The following is a 25,849-nucleotide window of genomic DNA, read 5'->3' as shown; positions in this document are numbered from 1 at the left end:
AATATTTCTTTTGGTGAGATGTTCCCATAATAATTCTAGTCCGTACGCCATTATCGGGGATATTTTTGCATGGAAAAATTTCATAGAGACTTCAACCGAAAGTTTGCGTAAAATCAAAATGTCATTCACTGCTATTACGGCCGCAGCCACTCTATCTTTGATGTGTCTGGGATAAGTGGTTCCTGATGTATGTAATGTAATGCCCAAGTATTTAAAGTTGTTTACGATTGGCATAGTTTCTCCTCCGTCCTCGTAGCAAATTTTCTCTGTTAATGCTGTTCTGCCTCCCTTGCGGAAGATAATCTGTACCGTCTTCTGTCGATTAATTCTGAATTTAATATCCTATGCCGAAATGTTCAGCTTGTTGGAAGCAGCCTGTAGTTTTTCGTTTTTTTTTTTAATACGAGTAACTTACCATGTCATCTGCATTCATGTATACTGTGTATGTACCTCGTCGCCTTCGACTTTTACATTGGCTATTATGTCTGAAACCACTATATTGAAGTATATGGGGCTCATTGGATCACCTTGTTATAAGATGCATTAAGAATCTTAGAAAATATTTTAATTACAAAAAAGTTGGCAATTAATGGAGTAAGTGGGTAGGCTATGTTTATGTGGTTGTATTTCTCCTTAAAATAATAATCACCACTACAGCAAAGTTCTCCTATTACCAAATACTGCAGTCCCCAGAATTAAATGATAAAATTACGTTTCTTTTAGCCAACATAGATCTAAAATTAGAGAACACTAGTGCAGATAAATGCGACAATCAGCAGAATCGATGTTCCCGACAATATTGTTTCACGGAGTCGTATCTGCGTCGGTGTAATTCGAAGGACAATAAAGTAAGTCCATTTCGAACTGGAGCCTGGTCAATATGAGGTTCGATGTTTGCTTAGCTTAGTGAAGACACTTAGCTAGAAGAGAGCTACGTCATCGATTGCTTGGCTTGTGATTGGTCAAGCTGCCGAGGATTAGAGGGTGGATTTACTATAAATTGTGGGTAATCAAGACATCACATCATTGTGTCTAGCATTCGTTCACAGGATACGGTCCGAGACAAATCAGGTAAGAGGAGCAACATTGATGTAGCTATAGCAGTAGAATGGTTGAACCAAAACGTAATATTTAAAACAGAAAAATGTTCACGAACAGTAGTTTAATTTCTATCAATTAAGCATAATATTATAGGGTGCCATACTGTAGATTTGAGCACTCGTTGCTAAAAATGTTATTGACTTGATAAAAGGATGAAATTTTGCATCCTTATGCCGTATTTACGCGAATAGTACCCGCAATTTTTTTAAAAAAAATTGAGGCACGAAATTGGGGTGCGGGTTTTATTTGAGTCAATGTTGGCATTTTTTCAAAATCAGCCTTCTAAAGTTAGGGTGTGTGGATTATTTGGTGACGGGGATTATTTGCGTGAATACGGTAATCTGTATACAGGGTGGTCCAAAACAACGTGTTAGAGGGTTTTGAAAAAAAATAATTTCATAGTATCGCTCGCAGTTGTCATTTTATCACCTGCTAAAGATAACCAATCAGATCGCTTCGCGTGCGCATTCAAGTAGTCTTTGCGAGGCGGTGTTGCTATATCTATACGTCGCTTAAAACCGGACCGAGAGCACCTATTAAAAAAAAACTAGAACTTCGCCATGAGAGGGATTTGAACACGGACCTCCGAGCTCACAGGATCGCACCATACCAAGTACGCTACGGTGACTTGGACTCACATTGCAACGCAGGACTTCTTCAATTAGTCCTCTCATAAGCCACGTGAAGATTTAGCAACACCGCCCCGCCAAGTCCACTTGATTGGGTAACTTCAGCACCTGATAAAATGACAATTACTTTTTCGAGTTCTTTATCAGTATGATCATCTAAAGTTCATACACCCGGTTCACGCTGTTTCCGATCAGCCTGTGTAATACAACTGCCTGTTAAGTTCGCTGATGAGCACCTACAGTGTAGGCAACAAAGCGTTCACTTACGTATTACAGTCAGAAAGTTCGTGTGGACTGGTGCTCACGGTTCTGCGATTCATCCATCCAGCCTGAAACCTATAACCGATTTCTCCGTCCAGGTCACTATTTTCCATGATGTACGAGGCAAGATACTTACCTGTCTGATTCGTAATAATCTGCCCCTATTATCCTTAAACTTCCATCTCTATCTTTAAAACTGCGCGTGTGTAAAGGCGGGGAGGGTCCCTAGTAAATAATACTATAGAGTGCCATCCTGGAGATAAATCTGTCCTTTTGAACAATTGATCTAAATTCTCGATGTGATAAAGGGCTGAAATTTTGCATGTGTTATAAATTTACTGACAAGGGAGGACGGGGTAATTATTGCAGTAACTTAACTGCTGTCCACCTCCGTTATTGGTTGTCGTTCACGGAGACCCGGGTTCAGTTCCCGGTATTGACAGGAGTTTAAGACTGGCAGGAAGGCTAGTATGAGGTTAAAAATGTGCATGCATTGGAAGGGTACTTGAAAAAGTTGCACCATCTCGGGGCGAAGACAAGAATTTACTTACTGCTGTCTTTTTTAACCAGACGGAATTTTACATGTAAGTTACAATGCTGTGTGTATCTAAGGAACCCCCCTGTGGGTGGGGGCGGTAGAATAACACCCACGGTATCCCCTACCTGTCGTAAGAGGCGACTAAAAGAGGCCCCAGGGGCTCTGAACTTTAGAGCGTGGGTTGGCGACCACGGGGCCCTTAGCTGAGTCCTAGCATTGCTTCCACTTACTTGTGCCAGGCTCCTCACTTTCATCTATCCTCTCCGACCTCCCTTGGTCAACTCTTGTTCTTTTCCGACCCCGACGCTATTAGGTTTGCGAGGGCTAGGGAGTCTTTAATTTTCACGCCCTTCGTGGCCCTTGTCTTCCTTTGGCCGATATCTTCATTTTTCGAAGTGTCGGACCCCTTCCATTTTCCCCTCTGATTAGTGTTATATAGAGGATGGTTGCCCAGTTGTACTTCCTCTTAAAACAATAATCACCACCACCACCACTGTATCTAAGGAACTAGAAATTACAAGTGTGAAATGGAGTATATTTGCGGTAGTGGCTAAGCTGCTAGCTTTCCTTTCAGATGACCATGGTTCCAATCCCGCACAAGCCTGAAGAGAAATTTACACATACATACATACATACATACATACATACATACATACATACATACATACATACATACATACATACATACATACATACATACATACATACATACATACATACATACATACATACATACATACATACATACATACATACATACATACATCTTCATTATAGATTATTGTGTCCGACTCGTTGGCTGAATGGTCAGCGTACAGCCCCAGCATTTGCCTGGTGTGAAAATGGGAAACCATGGAAAATCATCTTCAGGGCTGCCGACAGTGGGATTCAAACCCACTATCTCCCGGACGCGAGCTCACAGCCGCGCGCTCCTAACCGCACAGCCAACTCGCCCGCTCACTTTAGTCTTGGAAGGGCTAATTTTCAGATCACACTCATTATAACTACAGTCAAAACAGTTTATTGCGACATCTCTTTGTTTATATGACGTATTTAATATAACGGCGAAGTCTAACGGTCCCGTCTAAATCCTATATAAACACTGTATTTCAAAACCCGCTTAGTACGACGTCGCTTATTACGACATATCGTTTAAAACGACGTATTTTGATCACATTGCCGGAGAGATGTATTGGCTATAACGTCCAATGTTGATTTTTGTTTGTTACGTATTTGGGCGTTGCTGACAACAATGTAACGCTTATTATTGTAGATTTCAAGTCACTCTGTCTGTTGAATAGTCAAGGCAATCAGTATGAAGACATCGCAAAGTAAAAGGAAACTGTTTAATGTTGTAGAAAAGTCACACGTAATGTTGCGATTAGAAAACTGAGAAACAAAATGTCAGCATCGCGAAGGATTTGTATCACACTGAATGACTTCTACAATTTCGAAGGTCAGAAAGAAAATGCAGTCTTTTCTCGAAGAAAATTATTTAAAAACCAAGCGTGTCACAATATCTGAGCACAAATATATTGAAGAATCTTAACTTAAATGGTTTAAGCAGCGAAGAACATATAATGTGTCGATCAATTGACCTATTTCTCGCAATCCCATTCCACAAGTACTATTCCTCTCTCACTCACGTTTTTTGAAGATTTAGCTTAATTATGTTAATTAACCATGTAAGTGTGCAGTCTAAAACTTACAGATATGACATTTTTAGCAATAAAACAACAAAACAGAAAACCGGTTTTGTGCGACCATCGGCTATAACGACAGTTTCGGTGTCGTTATAACAGATTTCGACTGTACCTTCAAGTTCCAAATATTAGACTGCATAAATTTCAATTTACAAAAACATGTGACGTCAGGAAAAGCATCCGGTCTCAAACCTCCAGCCATAAGCCAGTTTTTACCAGAGTAGCTTCAGATATGACTAGGATATCTTTTTGAAGGTATACATAGCTGATATTCCTTGATAACATAGAACAGAATTGAATAGATAACATAGAATAGAATAGAATAGAATAGAATAGAATAGAATAGAATAGAATAGAATAGAATAGAATAGAATAGATAACTTGATAACTTCTGTCCCCTTTAGTCATGTTGCGTAGTATATTCCAGGCTCCGAATCCATCCTGCTACTTCGTAGACTTGGGGACTCTTTAATTGTTTGTATTACTTCACAGAGGAAGGAAAAGGCAGATTACACTGAACTGAAAAATTTGTTTCATGGAACAGCGAACAACCAGATGAGCTACACCAGATTACGTAACAGATTAGAGAATTATAAGGAAAGACAGACTTGTTTGTATTATTACTTCGTAGAATTACGAGAACCAATGAACTGTTTCTACTCATTCCTGGAGTAGTGAATCCTCATCAATAATGAAGAAAATGACAGGATGCTCTGAAATGACGATGATTCTTCATGCAGGAAAAAGAGGTCACGAACTGAGCTGTCTGTTTTTGAAGTAGCGTTACGAGAAGTCAAAATCTTCAAGCGAATTTTAATTTTTCCTTGTTTCCAAACGGATATTACTAAGAAATCCTCCAGCTCACCACAACTGAGATAACGAACATCTGCCACAGATTACGACATTACGTACATGAGTAGCTTTTATGACAAGTTATATAGTCTTTATATAAACCTTTTTATACTTACTACTGCTCCTTGATTACTAAACAAAATAGTTTTCCTTCCATTGTTACAGACTTGGGACTGCCTGCATATACAGTACTAGGGGTGCAAACATCCTATGTACAGTAGTAATGCATATGCAGGTATGGTTAAGAAAGTTATTCAGTGATTGGAAAACTGCATCCATATAAACTAGCCTTAAAGAAAACCAAACCCAATGGCGCAACATCCCCGAAGAGCCTTGGCTTACCAAGCGAACGCTGCTCAGCCCCAAAGGCCTGCAGATTACGAGGTGTCATGTGGTCAGCAAGACGAATCCTCTCGGCCGTTATTCTTGGCTTTGCAGACTGGGGCCGCCATCTCACCGTCAGATAGCTCCTCAGTTTAATCACGTAGGTTGGGCGGAGTCCGCCTCGGTGGTGTAATGATTAACGTGATTAGCTGCCACCCCCGGAGGCGCTGGTTCGATTCCCGGCTCTGCCACGGAATTTGAAAAGTGATACGAGGGCTGGAACGGGGTCCACTCAGCTTCGGGAGGTCAACTGAGTAGAGGTGAGTTAGACTCCCACCTCAGCCATCCTCGAAGTGGTTTTCCGTGGTTTCCCAATTCTCCTCCAGGCAAATGCCGGGGTGGTACCTAACTTAATTCCACGGCCGCTTCCTTCCCTCTTCCTTGTCTATCCTTTCCAATCTTCCCATCCCCCCATAAGGCCCCTGTTCAGCATAGCAGGTGAGGCCACCTGGGCGAGGTGATGGTCCTCCTCCCCAGTTTTATCCCCCGACCCGATGTCTGACGCTCCAGCACACTGCCCTTGAGGCGGTAGAGGTGGGTTCCCTCGCTGACTCCGAGAGAAAAATCAACCCTGGAGGGTAAACAGATTAACAAAGAAAGAAAGAAAGAAAGAAAGAAAGAAAGAAAGAAAGGTTGAGTGGACCTCGAACCAGCTCTGAGATCCTGGTAAAAAATACCTGTCCTGGGCAGGAATCGAATCCGGGGCCTCCGCGTAAGAAGCAGTCACACTACGAATACACCGCGGGGCCGGCTCGCTAGGCTTAAAGAGTGGATGTGGTATGGTGGAAATTTTTATTTTGCCTCATAGTTATCTCCAGGTAATTTGATATAATTCTATACGAGCAATTTACTAGCTTCATACTTATTCTACAGTTTCAGAGATTTTTCTGTTCTTTTTTTAAATTTAAGTTTCCCTCTGTTTGTTATTTATTTATGCAGCTGATTTCTCACAAATATTTCTGTCTGAAGCTCATTTTGCAATGGGCTTTACGTCGCACCAACATAGATAGGTCTCACGGTGTCAATATGGGAAAGGGCTAGGAGTGGGAAGGAAGCGGTCGTGGCCTTAATTAAGGTACAATCCCAGCGTTTTCCTGGTGTTAAAATGGGAAACCACGGAAAACTATCTTCAAGGTTGTCGACAGTGGGATTCGGACAGACTATCTCTTGCATGCAATTTCACAGCTGCGCGCCCCTAACCACACGGACAGCTCGCTGTTTCGAAGTTCTTTATTCCATCTTTCTTAATCTGCTTACTCTCCATGGTTGGTTTTTCCCTCGGACTCAGCGAGTGATCCCACTTCTACCGCCACAAAGGCAGTATTCTGGATCGTGAGACTTCGGGTCGGGAGATAAAACAGGGGAGAATGACCAGTACCTCACCCAGGCGGCCTCACCTTCTATGCTGAACAGGGACCCTGTGAGGAGATGAGAAGATTTGAAGGGATAGACAAGGAAGAGGGAACTACAGAACTACAGAAAACCATTCTCAGGACAACCGACGGTGGGGGCCGATCCCTCTCCGTTTCCCGAATACAGAGGCATAGAACCACGGCAGAGCCAGCCCTCCTCTGCTCGGTTGGTCGGTCGGAGTGCAAAGCTGTCGGACCAGCACGGACCAGCCACGGCCACTTGTGGGCAGAGAACTACTATGCTTTCACCGACTCATAACGCAACCATTCCATCACCCTTCTATACCTCCAACTCCCAGCCTTTGCTCTTTGTAAACAAGGGCTTACTCATATTTGGATGAACCACATTGCTTGCTTTACTGACGTTGCAAGCTCGGCCATCATCCCCAGTCACCAAACTTTGTTTCGAACATGCACTCTCGAACGAATTGGAGCAAACTCGGGTATTTTAGCTTACACTCTCCACTCATGCGTGATAGTAGTTGAATATGCAGCAAGACGTACGTTGCTCCGTCTTGGTTACCTGTCTCAAGTTCGAACAATGCACGCCACTGCCAGCTGTACAACTCTCCTAGATGAAACCCGACAGGCGACGGAAGTTTCATGTACTTACGTCGATATATCAAACTCTGAATGAAAATTTCCCCAATCATATTTCTTGAAAATTTCATTCATTGTCTTCATTCCTTAACTGTAAAACTAGATCTGGTACTTCCCTCGCTATTCCCGTCAAACACTCTTCTATGTATAATAGATCCTTCGTTGTGGCTGAGTCACGACTTTGTGGAATTCATCTCCATCTACTGTAAGAACTCTAAGACAATACCAACATTTAAGACTGGATGCTGAATACCTCCGGCTGTTTCATGCGGCTGGTGCCATATGATACAGTAAGTCTTGTGATGGTGATATGTAGGCTAGTATCATCGTCATTTTATTGTTCGACTAAAGCACTGCTCATTCTTCTTCATATTTATCTGTTTACCCTCCAGCGTCGTTTTTTCCCTCGGACTCAGCGAGGGATCCCACCTCTATCGCCTCAAGCTTCAGACTCTGGGTCGGGGGATACAACTGGGGAGGATGATCAGTACCTGACCCAGGCGGTCTCACCTGCTATGCTGAACAGAGGCGTTGCGGGGATATGGGAAGATTGGAAGGGACAGACAAGGAAGAGGGAAGGAACCGGCCGTGGCCTTAAGTTAGGTACCATACCGGCATTTGCCTGGAGGAGACGTGGGAAACCACGGAAAACCACTTCCAGGATGGCTGAGGTGGGAATCGAACCTCCCAAGGCTGAGTGGACCCCGTGCCAGCCCTCGTACCACTTTTCAAATTTCGTGGTAGAGCCGGGAATCGAAGCCGGGCCTCCGGGGGTGGCAGCTAATCACACTAACCACTACACCACAGAGGTACTGCTTATTCTTATAAGTAATATTAGGTTACTCCTCTTTCTTGTTTCGTTATGCCCATTCATCGAGCGCTTTGAAACTTGTTCATTGCCTTGATGACTTTCGCCTTCCTATGCTTCTAAAATCTCTTACTGGTCCTCATCTCAGTTGTATATTCGACACAAAATATCACGTATCAGGGAAAAATCAACCATGGACGGTAAACGGATTAAGAATAAGAAGAAGAATTCATATCTGGATAGAATATCGTATAGTAACCTCCTACGTGATTTAAATTTTGTTTTCTTGCAGCGTTGAGTCCTCCGGTTCAGAGGGTTCCGGGTTCGATTCCCGGCCGGGTCGCCGGGTCGCCGGCTCGGAGATTTTAATCGCGTCTGATTAATTCTTCTCGCTTGGGGACTGGGTGTTTGTGTTTGTCCCAACACTTTTCTCTTTGTATTCAGACAACACACTACATTACCAACCATCACAGAAACACGCAAGAGTTGGCATCAGGAACGGCATTCAGCCGTACAGCAGGGCTAAATCCACATTTGCTACGCAGTTCGCTCCGTGACCCCACAGATGTGGAAAAAGCGGTGTAATAATAATAATAATAATAATAATAATAATAATAATAATAATAATGCATGTAAAGTGAAAGGTTTAACAGCTTATAATAAAATGTATGTCTTGTTGAACTTCTTTCAGTCAACATCTCCCACAATGTCGACAGTAATGCTGCTTCTTCTGCTCAGCCTGACAGTGTCATCTCTGGCTCTTCCACACGACAGTTCCCAGGAACTAATTAATAGGTGAGGAAATTAAGATGAATATCACTAATATATTTAATGTCAAGTCGCCATAAGATCTGTCTGAGTAGGTGCGACTTAAAAACGATAGCTAAGAAACAAACATATTATTTAAGCTACCCGCTGTCCTTTGAGTGTACCTGAGAATGGCTCAGGAAAGTCTTGTGAAATGTTAATTAAATCTAGGTTCATATTTCCCTTATTTAGCTTAGTTAACTTTGAATTTATAATAGAAGGGTATATTTCTTTTATTATCCTGTAACTCATTTTTTGAAATTATTTCAATTAACTGCTCCCGCAATCTAATATTTTTAAAATCGTCTTAAATTAATTGAAAAAAGTTAACTGGTCATGACTTTTTTTTTTTTTTTGCTATTTGCTTTAAGTCGCACCGACACAGATAGGTCTTATGGCGACGATGGCACAGGAAAGGCCTAGGAATAGTAAGAAAGCGGCCGTGGCCTTAATTAAGGGACAGTGCCCGCATTTGCTTGGTGTGAAAATGGGAAACCACGGAAAACCATCTTCAGGGCTGCCAACAGTGGGATTCGAACCCACTATCTCCCGGATGCGAGCTCACAGCTGCGCGCCCCTAACCGCACGGCCAACACGCCCTCTGAAGTTATTTTAGGTTAGTGCAGGCATTTGGATTTGATGCCAATCAGGCTGCCTTCGTGTCAATTTCTCGTAACTGATTCTCTTTTTTATATTCTGTACTCATTGTTATCATGACAATCTCTAAATGCTACAGAGAGATTTTGAAATAAACCAATAAGATTTTTTTAAAAAAGCCTGAATATAATCGTTCCTGTACATTGTGTAAAAGTCTTTCAGTAGTAAATATTTTGTTAGTGAAAGAATACAATCAAAATGGTGTCAAACCTCCTCTTGGGAAAATCAAATTATAATAAACATGTCTTTCAATAAATTAATCTGAAACTGAAAACGATGAACTTGTTTGCATTTAACGAATTGATTCCTGGACTCGACAAGCGTGGGATTCAGTGCAATTGGAGGGGGGGGGGGCACTGACTCACGATTGAAATAATCAGTTTTCTAGAGTATGATGAGACGATGCCTCCTCGATAAAAGAGTCTTCTCTATGTCTCCCAGTCATGGTCATCCATCAATACTTCACATTGCACGTTGCTAGGTAACGAAACCAAACCCCATGGCGCAACAAGCCCGAACGGCCATGGCCTACCAGGCGACCGCTGCTGAGTCTGAAGGTGATGGTGGTGGTGGTGGTGGTGGTTATTGTTTTAAGAGGAAGTACAAGTAGAGAATCATCTTCTCTGAACAAATCAAGTGGAAAAGATATTTAAAATAAAACAAAATGATTTATTCAACGGAGGGATTTCGAAACGAAATACAAAATAAAAATAAAAAGTACTGAATTAAGCCGAAAAATCACTAACGAATCAAAAGGGAACGCGAGTTCTCAGAGTATCAGAACACTTGCAATTTACATACCCTTAATTAATCCACTGTCGCACATAAAGCGGATGACGAGATTAGCAGTAGTCGCGTCGACCAAGGGAGGTCGTATAGGATCGATGAATGTGAGGAGCCTTGCACAAGGAAGTGGAAGCAATGTCAAGACTCAGCTAAAGGCTCCTTGGCCGCCAACCTACGCTCCCAAGTTAAGAGCCTCTGTGGCCCCTTTTAGTTGCCTCTTACGACAGGCAGGGGATACCGAGGGGATCATTCCGAAGGTTTGCAGATTACGAGGTGTCGTGTGGTCAGCACGACGAATCCTCTCGGCCGTTATTCTTGGCCTTTTAGACGGAGGCCGCCATCTCACCGTCAGATAGATCCTCAGTTGTAATCACGTAGGCTGAGTGGATTTCGAACCAGCTCTCAGATCTAGGTAAAAATCCATGACCTGGCCGTGAATCGAACCGGGAGCCTCCGGATAAGAGACGGGGTCGGCATTAGGTTACATCCCCAATTTCGTGGTCGAAATTTTCAGATGACCCCAGCCATAAGATTTATGTCAGCAACATATATTTTCAGTTATAATTCTGCATAAATCACTTTCATATGTAGTTTTCTGTACGAAATGGATTCAAATAAGGAACATTACATAGAGCGACGTCGTATTTTTCACACACATGTATCTTCTTCTTTCCCTTTGCATTACGACAGGAATTTGTCTGAGGATTCGAAAAATAAAGGTGCTAAACTGACGAAACTGATTCGAAAAGACCTAGAATTTTAAAAATTCTTAATATTTTTAAATTGTTCCAAAGGATATATTCAACAGGGGTAAATTTTGAATACTAATCCAAACATCCGAGACTCTCCAGTCACTGACAGCTAAAGCAGTGGAAGTGAAGCGGGCGCAGGAAAGGAAAGAAACCCACAGCGTACAGATGAAGGAATACTGGGCTAAGAAGAAAGCTCACTAGAGTTAGGAACCAAGTAGTCCAAGGGGCCTCAACGAAACAAGAAGAAAAGTAAAGTTATATGCCATCTTGTAGCTACTGAAGTCACAAGGTGCAGATAACGTTTACATTCATGGATTTTAAGTTCATTTACTACATACTGTTAGGTTGCCCAAATATTCTCGGGGTTTATAAGTGTAAACTTTGAATTAGTATCCGCTTTACTTGCCACTAATCTCAGAACCATTCACTAACTCCATTCACTGTGTTTGTATGTTTACAGTCATTTGAAGGCCCTACAAGAAAGTCGCCGCACGGTACAGCTACTAAGAGAGATTTTAGATGATATGGATAGCAACATGGAAGTGGTTCAGTAAGTACGAGCTGTAATAATTATTGCAAATAATGCCATTGATTAAACAATACATTCATCTAGTTCAGGCTTTCCCAAACTGTTGGTCTCTGAGGCACCCTGAGCACATCGCATGCATGTTCAAGGACCCCTCAGCAACAGAACATAAAACTCCATTCAGTAAACAAGAAAACATAATTTTCAATAATACCATCTTTGATTTCATTCGTATAATTTAGGAGTAATATTTTACTTTCTTTGGAAGTTTAATTTAACATTTACATAAAGATTTCTTGACTCTGGATAATTCTTTCATGGGATGATAATCAGGTGGTTTCCTGATCCTATGACGTTGGCCATCCAGTGACTCTTCCGCCTTTAGGGGCAGCTTCCCACCCCGAGGACAATAGGGTGCTCTGGAGCTCTACCTGCTGATCCGCCCTCCGAGGAGGCCGTTGGTACTTGATAGAGCGGGACCACTTATACCGGTGGTCACTCGGTAGACGCAGTTTAATGTCATGCCCGAAGACCTAGAGGACGTGCACCGTTACGATGGAAGGATCGGATCAAGAGCTTCACCAGGATGAGCTTACAGCAAGCAAGTCACCATGCACAAAGCAGAGACTCCTGGAGAAAGATCACCAAAATGATGCCACTACACCCTTACGATGGGTTGGACTAAAAGAGAGGCATAGAAATCATTAAACAGTGTGGAACTTGGCTAATAATTACAACAGTATGAATCTGGAATCGTACTTGAAAATAATCACTTGTTGGGGTTGTTGGATCAATGGAACGGATAATGCTATTTTTCAAAGACCAAGCGTTTTACAAGCCTAGTCACCCGAACCGAAAATCAGCCTCTACATTAGCTCTATTTCTGTACTGAACTTCATTTACATTTGTGCGAGAGCAGAAAAGGTAAAGTCATTATGAAAGGCAATAAACGCAGTATTCACTTTCTGGAAATTGAAGTGTATAGAGGATGCCATGGACAGAAAAGTCGGTCGGAGACGTGGAGTTGTGATACATTCTGAATTTATGTTTCACTTTCTCTCTGCCAAGGTACTTTGGCTAGTTGATCTTCCTCAAGGAAGGACAATTCAATGTTCAGTTTCAAAGAAGGGATTTCTGATCCACGAGATTTTCTCAACCCGAGACGGAGAATATCGTCTGAGTGCGGATACTAGCAATTCCAAGTGTCTCATGATAATTACATCACTTACACTGCCTTGAAGTATTTCTTCTTTCTCCGCTGTTAACCTGGGCCAAGGTAAGAGTTCCATATACCATACACCATATGCAAGCTATACAACAGTCAAGACATAGTTCCTCAACTTAGTATAATGGTCTATGAATTGTGTGTGTAAAATCTACTTACAACTTACATTATTACTGCAGACCCCTTGGATTATCGTCGCGGCCCACAAGGGTCCGCGAACCACAGTTTGGGAATGGCTGATCTAGTTCATAATTCCCGCTAGGATAGCAACTTGTCCGGCATTTTCCGGACAAGTCTTCTTATTCTTCTTAATCTGTTTATCCTCCAGGGTTGGCTTTTCCATCGGACTCAGCGAGGGATCCCACCTCTACCGCCTCAAGGGCAGTGTCCTAGAGCGTGAGACATTGGGTCGGGGGATACAACTGGGGAGTATGACCAGTTCCTCGCCCAGGCGGCCTCACCTGCTATGCTGAACAGGGACCTTGCGGGGGGATGGGAAGATTGAAAGGGATAGACAAGAGGGAAGGAAGCGGCCGTGGCCTTAAGTTAGGTACCATCGTGGCATTTGCCTCGAGGAGAAGTAGGAAACCACGGAAAACCACTTCAAGGGTGGCTAAGGTACAAATCGAAACCCCTCTACTCAGTTGACCTCCCGAGGCTGTGTGGACCCGTTACAGGCTTCGTACCACTTATCAAATTTCGTGGCAGAGCCGGGAATCGAACCCAGGCCTCCAGGGGTGGCAGCTAATCACACTAATCACTACACCACGGAGGCGGACCCGGACAAGTCTTACTTTTCATAATTTGTCTACACATCCGGCAGGATTTAAATGCTCTTCATATACACTTTGCCTGCGCCATTCAAGGCCATCTTAGTTACGTGGTCTGGGTCTGGCTGCTGCTGTTGCCACCTTAATGCTATATCTAACTCCAGACCAGAGGTGCTCACGCTGGGCATTCCATCTCGCGGGCGCTCAGGACTGTAAGCGAGCGGGCTGGCAGGTGATGAGCGCATGCCTTTCAACCACAGTGACGTTGTGACTACGTCACAAGCCGTGAAGGTTGGGGGGAGTTCTCCCAGTCAGTCTCGATCACTGCGGCGATACCCGAGCTTGAAATGGAGGCAGGAATAATGAACGAAAGGAGGGGACAGAAATCAACGTTAATTTCAATTTACGTTGTAAGAAGTAACTTATTTATAATGGTTATTTATGTTCATTCCAGTTTATGTATTTTGACCGGATAGAATAAATAGTTATTCGTCTGCCTCATTGGCTGAATTGTCAGAGGGTTCCGGGTTCGATTCCCGGCCGGGTCGGGGATTTTAATCGCCTCTGATTAATTCTTCTGGCCCGGGGACTGGGTGTTTGTGTTTGTCCCAACACTTTCCTCTTCATATTTAGACAACACACTAAATTACCAACCACCACAGAAACACGCAATAGTGAATACATCCCTCCATATAGGGTTGGTGTCAGGAAGGGCATCCGGCCGTAAAACAGGCCAACTTTACATGTGCGACACAGTTTGCACCCGCGTTCCCACAGGTGTGGGAAAATCGGTAGAATAATAATAATAATAATAATAATAATAATAATAATAATAATATTATTATATTTTTATAACGTACTTAATGAATTACAATATTCACTATTATGTTTTAAGAGGTGTTTTACAAATAGTTCAAATATAATACGGAGTTAAGGAGGATAAGTTGTTGCTTGTAGTTGTTTGGGTTTAAATTATCTGATAAACTCACCAACAATCCAATCATGCTTACCGGGAATAAAATCAGTGAGGTTATTTATTTGAAGGATTACTGTACATCTGTCTGGTAACATTTACACTGTTGTTGTACATAAAACACATAACACCTTGAAAGACTGGAGATAGGAAGTTCACATTCACAGGACGTGTTGATTAGTATGTTCTGCAGAAACGATTAGCATTTCAGGCACCTAGGTTCAGCATGTGTCCCGTTGCCTAGTAGGCACTGGGTCGTCCATGGGCACTGATAACTTGTTCCATGCGTGATGGCATCGACGCGTATAAGACGCGAATGGCGTGCCTGGGGTATAGTCATCCTGCTGCATTCACCTGGTTCCACAGTTCATCTTTGGTGATTGTCATTGGATCACAGCGGACACGCACCAACTATGATTTGTGGTTGTACCCAATAGCACTCCACACCATAAGGCCTTGAGTTGCCTCTGTATGTCTTGTGCGAATGCAGTCAATGTGATGCCTCTCCTCCTGTCTGCGACGAGCCAAAATGCAGCTTGGATTCGTCCGAAAACACTATCTGCTGCCATTCCTGTCCTCAGTGACGTCGTTCCACACACCATTGCAGTCCAGCATGTTTATGCACATTAGTCAAAGGTAGGCGGAGAAGTGGACGACGCGCCGGTGACCCAGACCGTAATAAACGGCGACGGACTGTCACTCCTGATAGTGTACGATGTGTTACACTGTTCCACCATTGCGCAAGAGTCGAGGAGGACGCAGATCTGTCCTGCAATGCCATTCGGATGAGGTGTCGATCTTCTCGGGGGTGGTGTGTGTGGTGCGACTAGTCCCATCACGCTGTGTTCTATGGCCTTCTGTCAACCATTCTGTGCACACCCGTTGCACTGCTGACACACTTCGTCCCACTGGTGGATGCATCACGTTCTCTCATGCCAATAATGCGACCTCTTTCAAACTCACTCATTTGACAGTATGGTTCTCGCCAATGTCTGCGAGGCATCCTGCACGTCTGCTCAAGTCACACTGATCCCTTACCTTAATTTTATAGCGACGAGAGCCGCAGGCACACTTTACCAGTCGGTGGTGGTGCGCCGAGATATCGATGTGGATCCTGAACCTGAGAGCCGACATGGTTCAAATGTTAATTATTTCTTCAGAAGATACATGTAGTGTGAATGTAAACTTCCTAACTCTGGTCTTTCAACGTGTTCTTTTTTTATGAAAATGATAGCACTTTAATCTTCGATAGTATATATCGATATCCTCACTCTCTCTCGCCATTTAGAAGCTAAATTTAGAAGTTAAATTTTAAATACTATTTCCAGAAATTCAGTGACTAGAGAAAGTCACACAACACTGTGCAAAATCATTGTTGTATTATGTAATTATATTATTTTTGCGTAATGAATAACAGGAATTTACTTTTTTAGTGGAAAAACTGTCATTCCCATCCATGGAATTCTAAATCGTAGTTTGTACGCTAACCCTGTATCATTTTAGATGTCCGGCTCCATGGCTAAATGGTTAGCGTGCTGGCCTTTGGTCACAGGGGTCCCGGGTTCGAATCCCCGCAGGTTCGGGAATTTTAACCATCATTGGTTAATTTCTCTGGCACGGGGGCTGGGCGTATGTGTCATCTTCACTTCATCCTCATCATGACGCGCAGGTCGCCTAAGGGAGTCAAATAGAAAGACCTGGACCTGGCGAGCTAAACATGTCCTCGGACACTCGCGGCACTAAAGCCATACGCCATTTCATTTACCATTGTAGATTGTAACTCAAAAATTATAACGTGTCAGATTTCTTTGAATGAATAAATATAAGAAAACAAAACGGACTGTTTATATCGAGTGCAATATCGTAAAAAGATGAGGTGCTTTTTGGTGCGATCATAGAGTTTTATTTTAAATAATGTACCGCAATCAACACTTCCCTGAGTAGTGGAGGAGAGCTTCATAATCACAATCGAATGCCAATGCTCCCTTGCTTCCCTCCAAAGTGTGTTCGCTCTCTCGCTGCCCGCATTTACGTCACGCCAGCCCGGCAGCGCTGGGCTAGCCTCAACAGGCGCCCAGCTGAGCACCTCTGCTCTAGACCATAACTAGGTTCGTTGCAGAAGAAACTTCCAGGTTATATGCTTGATACAACAAGAAGCTAATAGCAGTACTAAATACCGTTCTCACTTTTTTCCTTCATGAGTATGGCAGTCCAGGGGCGTAGCCAATTGGAAATTTTACAAAAAGGAAATGAACAGAAACTGACAACAATCAAACATTCAGAGACATATTTGTAGAGCCAACAGATCTGTTGAATCTATTCTCTAGGAAGCCTCAAAATTTGGATTTTAGCTTGTAAACTGAACGTATCATTCGCTGTAAAGCTGTTGACTTTGATCGTATTGTTCTTGATCTGTATTTTAATATAACATTTTGTAGTGTACTGCAATCTGAATATCAACATAATTCACTTGCATTAGTGCCCTTATAGTGACAAGTCTTGCATGCGCGCACAATCACTTTCATTGTGTTCTATCATAATTTTTTAACTATAACCCCCACCTCCATCCCCTCATCGGCCGATACTGGCTACGCCACTGTGGCAATCCTATCCTACTAGCACCTTTCGTAATATGTGAAGATATCACTTATGAAACCAGCCCCAAATATAGTTGTACCATTAATTTTTTTCAGAGGATTTCGATCACACACATATTCACAAGAATGCTGATTAAAATTTCCTTAGATTTAAATTATATTCTAGCAAAACGAACTTGAGTGTTTGGTTCCTTACCCCCAGGAAACGCTCCTGTATCATCGGTGGTGGTGTGAACAGAGCCTGCGACTACCAAGACGTTCTCAACTCCGGCAACGATCTAAGACACCTGCTAAGTGAGGATGCCCCGGGCAAGAGGAGTATCAGAAGTGCGTTATAATGTTGGTAAGTACTTCAGTCTTACTGAAGTCAGGATGTAATTTATGGAATGGTACAAAGGTATGTAGCTAGGAAGAGGATTCATGAGGATATTGCCCCATAACTCTTTTAAGGAAAAGTTTTGGAAACTGCACAGCATAGGAAAACTTTGCAGTTTCTTTTGGCTATATAAATAGGTTCAAACAAGAACAATTTTGAGTTTACGGTGACTGTCGTTTTCTAAATTTATGTATTGCTTCCCAATTTATGGGTTGCCGAACATGAAGAAGTATACCATATCAACAGTATTATATAATATTGGTTGTTAAAGGAGGCTGTAAAGGTGATTACGAATAATTTGAAGTGATCTTTTGATCAATAATATTGATACATCTAGGAGTGTTATATTACGAACCCTCCAATTTCATAAATTTGACACAGAATGTTGTCATGATTCCTCTGGTGCCCATTAACAGTCAAGGCTAGAAATTCTGTAGAAGTATTCGAAATACTCTATGGTTGCCACATACTAGATGGTTCTCTTTTCTTGATCTGTTTCCTCAGGCAGGCTGGAGCTCACTACAGTGCAGGGTGCGAAGTCACAGGGGGGGAATGGAGGGTTTTCCTCCCCACCGATGATGTTATCTCAAAGATCCCCCCCCACCACCACCACTAAAATTGCCCAGGGGGGATTCACTCATTATAAAATGAGGAAAATGTAACACACACATTAATGAAATCAATGTATTTTACTGTGCACATTTTCATAAAACAACAATAATACAGATAAGATAGAAATAATAGGATAACTGCCAGACCCTGAGCAATAAGAAAACGCAACAGTGGCAACTCCGCACACAAAGCCTATTTTTTATGTTTCATTGTGGCAAGTCCATCTGAAACCCGGGAATAATTTTCCATTGAATATCATTCTTTTTACAACAACAGAATTCAAACGAAAACATTTTAAATTTACATTTTTAAGGGGGAGGGGGTAATTTACTTAGAAGGGAAGTATATACCCCTATATACTGTTTGAAATAAACACTAGTAGTTAAGCCCTACGAACCTTCTCCCCCCCACCATTTTTTTCCGATTTCGCACCCTGCTACAGTGAAACTGTATGTATAAGGTCAGAGTTAAATAATAAATTAGCTAGACTAACGCATACTAATGTAACAATATTCCAAGAAAGAACATGATCACTACTAAATTTAGATAACATTATAAAGCAATAAAGAGGTTGGGAAGATATTGGAAAGAAATTACAGGCTGAAGAGTTTACTGGGTTTGATCACGAGTTTAAAAATTTTTTTGGGATCAATCGTCAATGACGGAGTAACTCGAGGAAATATTTGTATAGAGGTGGGAAATGGAATGGAACAGCTTACAAAACGACATCTTCAGCCCTTTCTTAAAAGATGTGCTTTGCTTTTAAAGGTAGAATGAGGTTATTACAGCAAGTAGGCCTAAGGACTCAGCAGGAGAGATTAGTATGAGTAATTTGAGATGTTATGTCATGGTTTATGTAAATACTGTAGACTGTGATTATACTTTCCATTTGTTTTGGAATTCCTTATGATTTTTTCACCAAGGAAAATACCTCATTTTCAAAATAAATATTTTGTTTCATTAAAATAACTCCTTTTTCACATTGAAATATTATTCGTTTTGAAACGGTAATTTTATTAATCACAAAATTACGCATCCGTGATTTGCTTGTCACACTAAGGAGAGAGCGGAAAGCTCATTCAGTTTTGACTGAAATATTATTTTAATAATAAAGGTATTACTTATAAGCAAATTCCTAATTAATTACTTTTTCTTGATAATGTCTGATATATATTTGTGTTTTAGGTTGAAGGTCACCCTCAGGATATTGACATGAAGTCTAACTCGTAATGAACATCAGAGTGCCAATCATATTAGTGAAGGAAAAGAACAGTTGGTAAATTGGTTTTCTCGTTCAATTAGAAAAGAAGAAATATATTTTAAAATGTCTCTCAAAATGTATTTTCTCCAATAAGCTAAAAGTGAGATGTATCTTATGTACAATTTCAAGTAAATAAAATCTTAAAAAGTAATTTCTTTTATATTTAACAATCATGTTTGGAACACCTACATTCTATACTTCAGTGTCTGGGTTCGTCTCAAGGAAACCCTAAGTTCTCCTTTTATACCTGTGTACCTTCAGGTTTCGGTACCGTATGTATCATACCAATGGCAGGCTGGGAGACAGGAGTTGTGTAGTCTGGTAGATACATCACATAAATACAGTACCTTATCACAGTTATCACTTTCCCCAATATTTACACAATTCCCATGTAAATGTAGACCAGTCCATTCATTTCCTCAGCAAACAGATTGCTAAGCAGACCGGGTACTGTATGAGCAGAGAAATGATTGCTGATAGCTGTTACTTTAGAATTTCATTACTGATTCATACTACTACTACTACAAAATGTTTTCATTTCTCCCTTGAAGGGGGAGGCGGGCCTCCCAGACGGCGACGCCTTTCTCAGGCCAGGAGATTTGTATCGGAGAAAGAGATTTGCGGCGAAGGTTAGAGGGTTGGCGGCCTGTGCTAGGAACTCTCCGGGCATTCGCCTTAGCGCAGGAGAATGGAAAACCACGGAAAACCATTCTCAGGACAGCCGACGGTGGGGACCAGCTACTCTCTGTCTCCCGCATGCGGAGGCCTACTAGAGCCGTGGCCACCCCTCCTCTGGTTGGTTGGTTGGTTGGTTGGTCGGTCGGTCGGTCCACGGACCAGCCGCGGCCACTCATTCACTGAAAGCAAGTTGACGGTTTCGACCTCGGCTCAGTTCGGCGATATTTTGAACGTTCTCAAATACGTCAGCCCAGTGCCGACCATTTGTCGATGAGTTGATATTTTACACACTTATTTAGGGATGAAGGTGTCGTAAAAGTCGCATTTCTCACAAATTTGCTTACAACAGCCAACCCAACTGTCGTTTGAGGAAATCCATAAAAATCGTAATTCATGCCCTGCCATCTGTAAATCGAAACCTAAACGACATGAACTGGGCATTACGAAACCGAGTGTCCATTTCAAACAAACTTCGTGAATGAATGAGAATTCTAATGTAACATGGGGGAAAGTTATTATTATCTTGCCCTGTACACAGAGTTCTATGAGTGTTATCGTTGTTTTGCTAGGACACATAAATCACCATTGAATGAACATTTGGAATTATTATTATTTATTATTTATTATTATTATTATTATTATTATTATTATTGTTACCGTGTTTTAGCGGTAGTTATGCGTAAAAGAAGGTGCGGGTGTGAATGGGTTTCAAGCTACGAAATTATAGTGCATGTAAAATTAATTTAAAATTTAACAAAGTTATATTTTCTTTTCAAAAACAAAGCAATAACAGACATGGCAGGTACAATGTAGCAAAACAAGGGGAGTTACAATATTTACAGGTTTTGGGCTTCCCGCCCTGACTTCAGCGATCAGCTCAGTTTTACCACAAACACAAGTTTTAACAGAGGGGCAGAAAACCCCATTCATTCCTAGGAGCCCCTGGCTCCGAATTACACAGAAAAGCCTCCACGAGGCATATGACACTCCATTTTCAAAAGAGCGATCCGCTCTCAAAATTTAAGCCTCTCAAAGGCCACACCAAACTCTACCTTCAAGCTGTCCTCTAAGGACGTATTCACAGGGGTAAAATACCCAACCTACTGAGGTCTATTACATGAAAAGAAGGTTGATTACATGACCTCTAAAATAACAATTTGAGAGGAGGCTAACCGCACTCCTGATACACTTTGTTTAAGACCTACTTGGCACTAGGCCGTTAATACAAGGGCTAATCCCATACTACAGAGGTGACTTAAGAAAATAACCATTTACATTACATCACGGAAGAATGGGTTTGAGAAAATAAGTTCACCTCAAAACAATATGAGTGGGAACTCGAGAGGGTTAGCACTCTCTATCCCAATATGTAGTTTAGAAGATAGGATAGGTACCAGTAGTCTTTACATTTTAAAGGAAGGTTACATGGTGGAAGGCCTAGAACCCGCCCCGAAGGTTAAACTGCTGAGCAAGCAAAGAAAGAAGTTATTACTTGGCCATTACCTTGTTGTAGACGCCGCCGAAGAAAGAGGCGCTTCCCGCCTCCTGCTATGTACTTAATACACTGAAAGATGGAACAGAAGTGGCCCCGAGACCCTAAAATCAGCAGTTTATATCCTCTCGCGGAAGATTCTAGGCGTTAGGGGAAAGAAAACACCCTCCCACAAAATTTTTATTGGCTAGGGAAAAGAAACCCCTACATAGAGGAAGAAGAAACACATTATTGGTGGAAAATTAATTAAAGAAATTCGGGATTGGCTAGATCCAAAATAAGGGAAAAAAGAGGGGTATACAGCCAACTTAAACAATGACAGAAAGAAATTTAACAAAGAACAAACTCTTGAAATAAAAATTTCTCCAACAAAATAGTTCTTTGACTCCGCACTAGGTCGCACTATTGTTGATCTTCAGTAGTGTCCTCTAGAAGAGAAAGTTCACACTTCTTACTTCAAGCGAAACAAAAACACATCAAAAATGACACAGTTCACAAACTCAAAAATTTCCAGGTAGTGACATCTTCTGAGAAATTAGTAGATTAATAGTGTAGATAAAGTTCAGACTTCCTCCAGAAGAGGAGTTTCAACTGGCGCAACTTTTAAATAAACAGAGTAGAGGTGTACCGCCCGGTACAGACCTCCCCCCCCCCCCAAAAGTTCCTCCAGGGGTGACACATGAAATCAGTTTGAAACAAGTTCCAAGTTATAAGGTGAATATGAAAATAGATTACAAGATTTTCAGAATGTTGTGTGATTCAGTTTCACAATTTGTTGTTGCAGGTGAAGCAAAGTCTTTCAGTTTGTAGAAGTTGAATTTTTGAAGATAAACTTTTAATACTTGAAAGTGATGAAAAATTTGGCAATGTCCACCAAATATTGTTGTTGGATTCCCAAGTGTAATCATTACTTATAGTAACTGTTCATGTAGTTGATGTTGATGAAGTGAGGTGGCCAGACCGGCCGTTGCAGCTTGCGTCCAAAGGAGGCCGCTCGGACCCCTCAAGTACCCTGAGATACCGCTCGCCCGCACTATGAGGGGAGCAGAGGTGTTGAAGTACGCCGCGCCCGCGGTGAACATATACAGGCTGCGGGCAAGTAGCAGGTCGTGCGCCGCACATCAGCCTTGGCCGGGAGGAGAGCTCCGGCTCGCCGGGCACATGTCGTCTTCGCTGGAGAGGAGGGGGCCCATCCCCCTCCCCAGTTGCTGCACGGCGCTGCGTGGCTGCGGGGGCACTGAAACATTAAAGCTAGGCGGCAGAATTGTGTTGGACCATCCTGTTTCTTTGAGGGCACAGGCTTGTAGAGAGATTGAGGGGCCAGCGGCGTGCAGATATTCATGGTATTCATTAAGCCACTGTGTAGAGTGGAGCAGGAGACGGGAGCGTGGTAATGGCCGTGGCAAAGACAGGATGGCAGTTTAATGGGTCGGGGCAGGTTTCACAAACATGCTTACATAAGTAACAAAATCCTATAGAAGGGGCAGAATGCCTAGAATTTGGAAACTCAAAAAAAAAAATATAACCTTCATATTCCTTTCAAAATAATATGAAGCAAGTTAACACGTAAATTACACCGGTTTCACCTGTGACAGGTGAACCCTAAATATCCTCTCGGTGGCTGGATTGCTAACTAACAACGTAACTGGCGTAAGAAAATCGAGAATGATACAAGGCCCATGAAATCTGGGGGCAAGCTTGCCCGCGGGAACAAAATTCTTGACCATTACTTGGTCGCCTACCTTCAAAGGGGTGGGTCTCCGTCCACGATCATACCTTTCCCTAACCTTTTCATGAGACACTTTAAGATTGGCTTTAGCCTTCTTCCAAAGATCTTTAATGCTGTCCGGATCTATTGTCTCGGGTAGAATGTCATTCAGAGACCAGAGGTTAGAGAGCGGCGAGTTGGGAACAAACTTAAACATCAAAGAAGCTGGAGTAAACTTGTGAGATTCATGAACCGCCGAATTCAAAGCAAAAGCTATCCAATGCAGGGACGTGTCCCACCTGGAAGGATCTTCATGATGATAGGCAATGAGTGCGGACCTGAGATTACGGTTAACCCGTTCAGCCAGAGATGGTTGAGGGTAATAAGCAGAAGTAGTTACATGAGAGATGGACAAGTCAAAACAGAATTTACGAAATAAATTTGATGTGAACGCCTTAGCATTATCAGATACAATATATTGACACGGACCAAAAGAAGCAAAAATAGAATTTAAGCAGGTAATGGTAGACTGAGCGGTAGCCAGTTTAGTCAGAAATAACCAAGAAAATCTTGTAAAACCATCTACACATACAAAGATGAACTTATTAGCATTACCCTTTGACTGGGGGAAGGGTCCTACATAATCGATATACAGGCGTTCCATGGGGCGCGACGCTTGATGCGAAGACAAAAGGCCTACCTTGGTGGACATGGTGGGTTTACTAAGCAAACAAGATTTACAAGCTTTTACAAGTTCACGGATTTCACCGTCCATACCTTTCCAGATGAACATTTCACGAATCTTTTCACGAGTTTTAAAGATACCCAGGTGCCCCCCCAATGGGGTCTCATGATAGTATTTGAAGATCATAGGCACAAGAACCGCTGGAACGACAACCTTCATCATCTTATCATGCCTCGATGGGCAACATAAAACACCATTCCTCAGAACATAAGGGACGACATGTTCCCCAGAAGAAAGGGTTTCCATTATCGGACCCAGCGTCGGATCTTCACGTTGGTATTTCTCAATATCCCTAAAGAGCATGGGAGCATCTGTTAAGATGGCATTAACCTCAGATAGTATGGACTCGGGAGGTGATGACCTGTCGGCCGGTTCCTGGGTCTCGACGTCGTTAGAAAACATACGGCTGAGTCCATCAGCCACAACATTTTCAGTACCTCTGATATGCCGTACATCGAATTGGAAGGCAGAAATACGGATGGCCCAACGGGCTATACGACCTGTACGACGCGGCCTACCTAAGACCCAGCTTAAGGCTTGATTATCTGTCTCCAGATCGAATTTGACGTGTTCCAGATAGAGACGGAACTTTTCTAAGGCGAATAAGACTGCCAAACCTTCAAGCTCATATATGGAGTACTTTGCTTCTTGAGCTGACAATGTCCTAGACGCATAGGCGATGGGTCGCCTCCCTCGTTCAGTCTCTTGAAGAAGGACTGCAGCTACCGCCGACGACGACGCGTCGGTTTGGACGATGAATTTCTTCGAGAAATCAGGCATAGCAAGTACAGGGGCATTACAGAGAGCTAATTTAAGGTCTTCAAAAGCGGCTTGTTGAGAAGGTCCCCACTCAAATTTGATGCCTTTCCTACGTAGAAGGTTTAGGGGCGCCGCTCTATTAGCAAAATTAGGAATGAACTTCCTGAAGAAATTCACCATACCGATGAACCTGGCGATACCTTTAATGTCCTTGGGAGGTTTAAAATCACGGATGGCCTGTGTTCTAGAATGATCGACTGCTACTCCATCGGGTGACACAATATGCCCTAGGAATGACATAGAGGGCTTAGCAAAGGCAACCTTGGACAACTTAACAGTTAACCCAGCCTTACGAAGGCGATCGAGAACTTCTCGCAGATGATCTAGATGTTCTTCAAAAGTCTCTGAAAATACGACGACATCATCTAAGTAGTGATATAAGTACTCGAATTTGATGTCGGAGAAGACCCTATCTAGCAGCCTAGTGAGTACAGCTGCTCCCGTAGGGAGCCCGAAAGGCACGCGGTTGTATTCATATAAATTCCAGTCCGTGGCAAACGCTGTAAGATGTTTAGACTCTTCGGCAAGGGGAATTTGATTATAGGCCTGATTTAAATCCAAGATGGTGAAGAACTTGGCCTTACGAAACCATGAAAAACAAGAATGAAGGTCGGGAAGGGGCACAGATTGCAACACCACCTTCCGATTGAGAGCCCTGTAATCAATGACAGGCCTGAAGCCTCCTTGGGGTTTCGGGACTAGAAAAATAGGCGAAGAATACGCTGACTTAGAGGGCCTAATAATACCATCCTTCAACATCTGATCGATGATTTCTTT

The 25,849-nt window shown here is 42.4% G+C and overlaps 1 protein-coding gene across 1 annotated transcript; it reads left to right on the top strand.

Annotated features, from left to right (window-relative positions):
• Positions 1–1,040: 1,040 nt before the first annotated feature.
• LOC136881084 (uncharacterized) lies at positions 1,041–19,772 on the top strand. Its single transcript, XM_067153703.2, has 5 exons — positions 1,041–1,071; positions 8,980–9,083; positions 11,751–11,840; positions 17,584–17,724; positions 19,555–19,772. Exons 2-4 carry the CDS (start codon positions 8,995–8,997, stop codon positions 17,717–17,719), a joined length of 315 nt encoding a protein of 104 aa, XP_067009804.1. The 5' UTR covers positions 1,041–1,071; positions 8,980–8,994; the 3' UTR covers positions 17,720–17,724; positions 19,555–19,772.
• The last annotated feature ends 6,077 nt before the right edge of the window (positions 19,773–25,849 follow it).

Source organism: Anabrus simplex, chromosome 9 (genome assembly GCF_040414725.1).
Source record: "Anabrus simplex isolate iqAnaSimp1 chromosome 9, ASM4041472v1, whole genome shotgun sequence".
NCBI classification, from domain to species: Eukaryota; Metazoa; Arthropoda; class Insecta; order Orthoptera; family Tettigoniidae; genus Anabrus; species Anabrus simplex.
The sequence above is the reverse complement of the archived record's forward strand: the minus strand, read 5'-3'. Positions and strand labels throughout refer to the sequence as shown.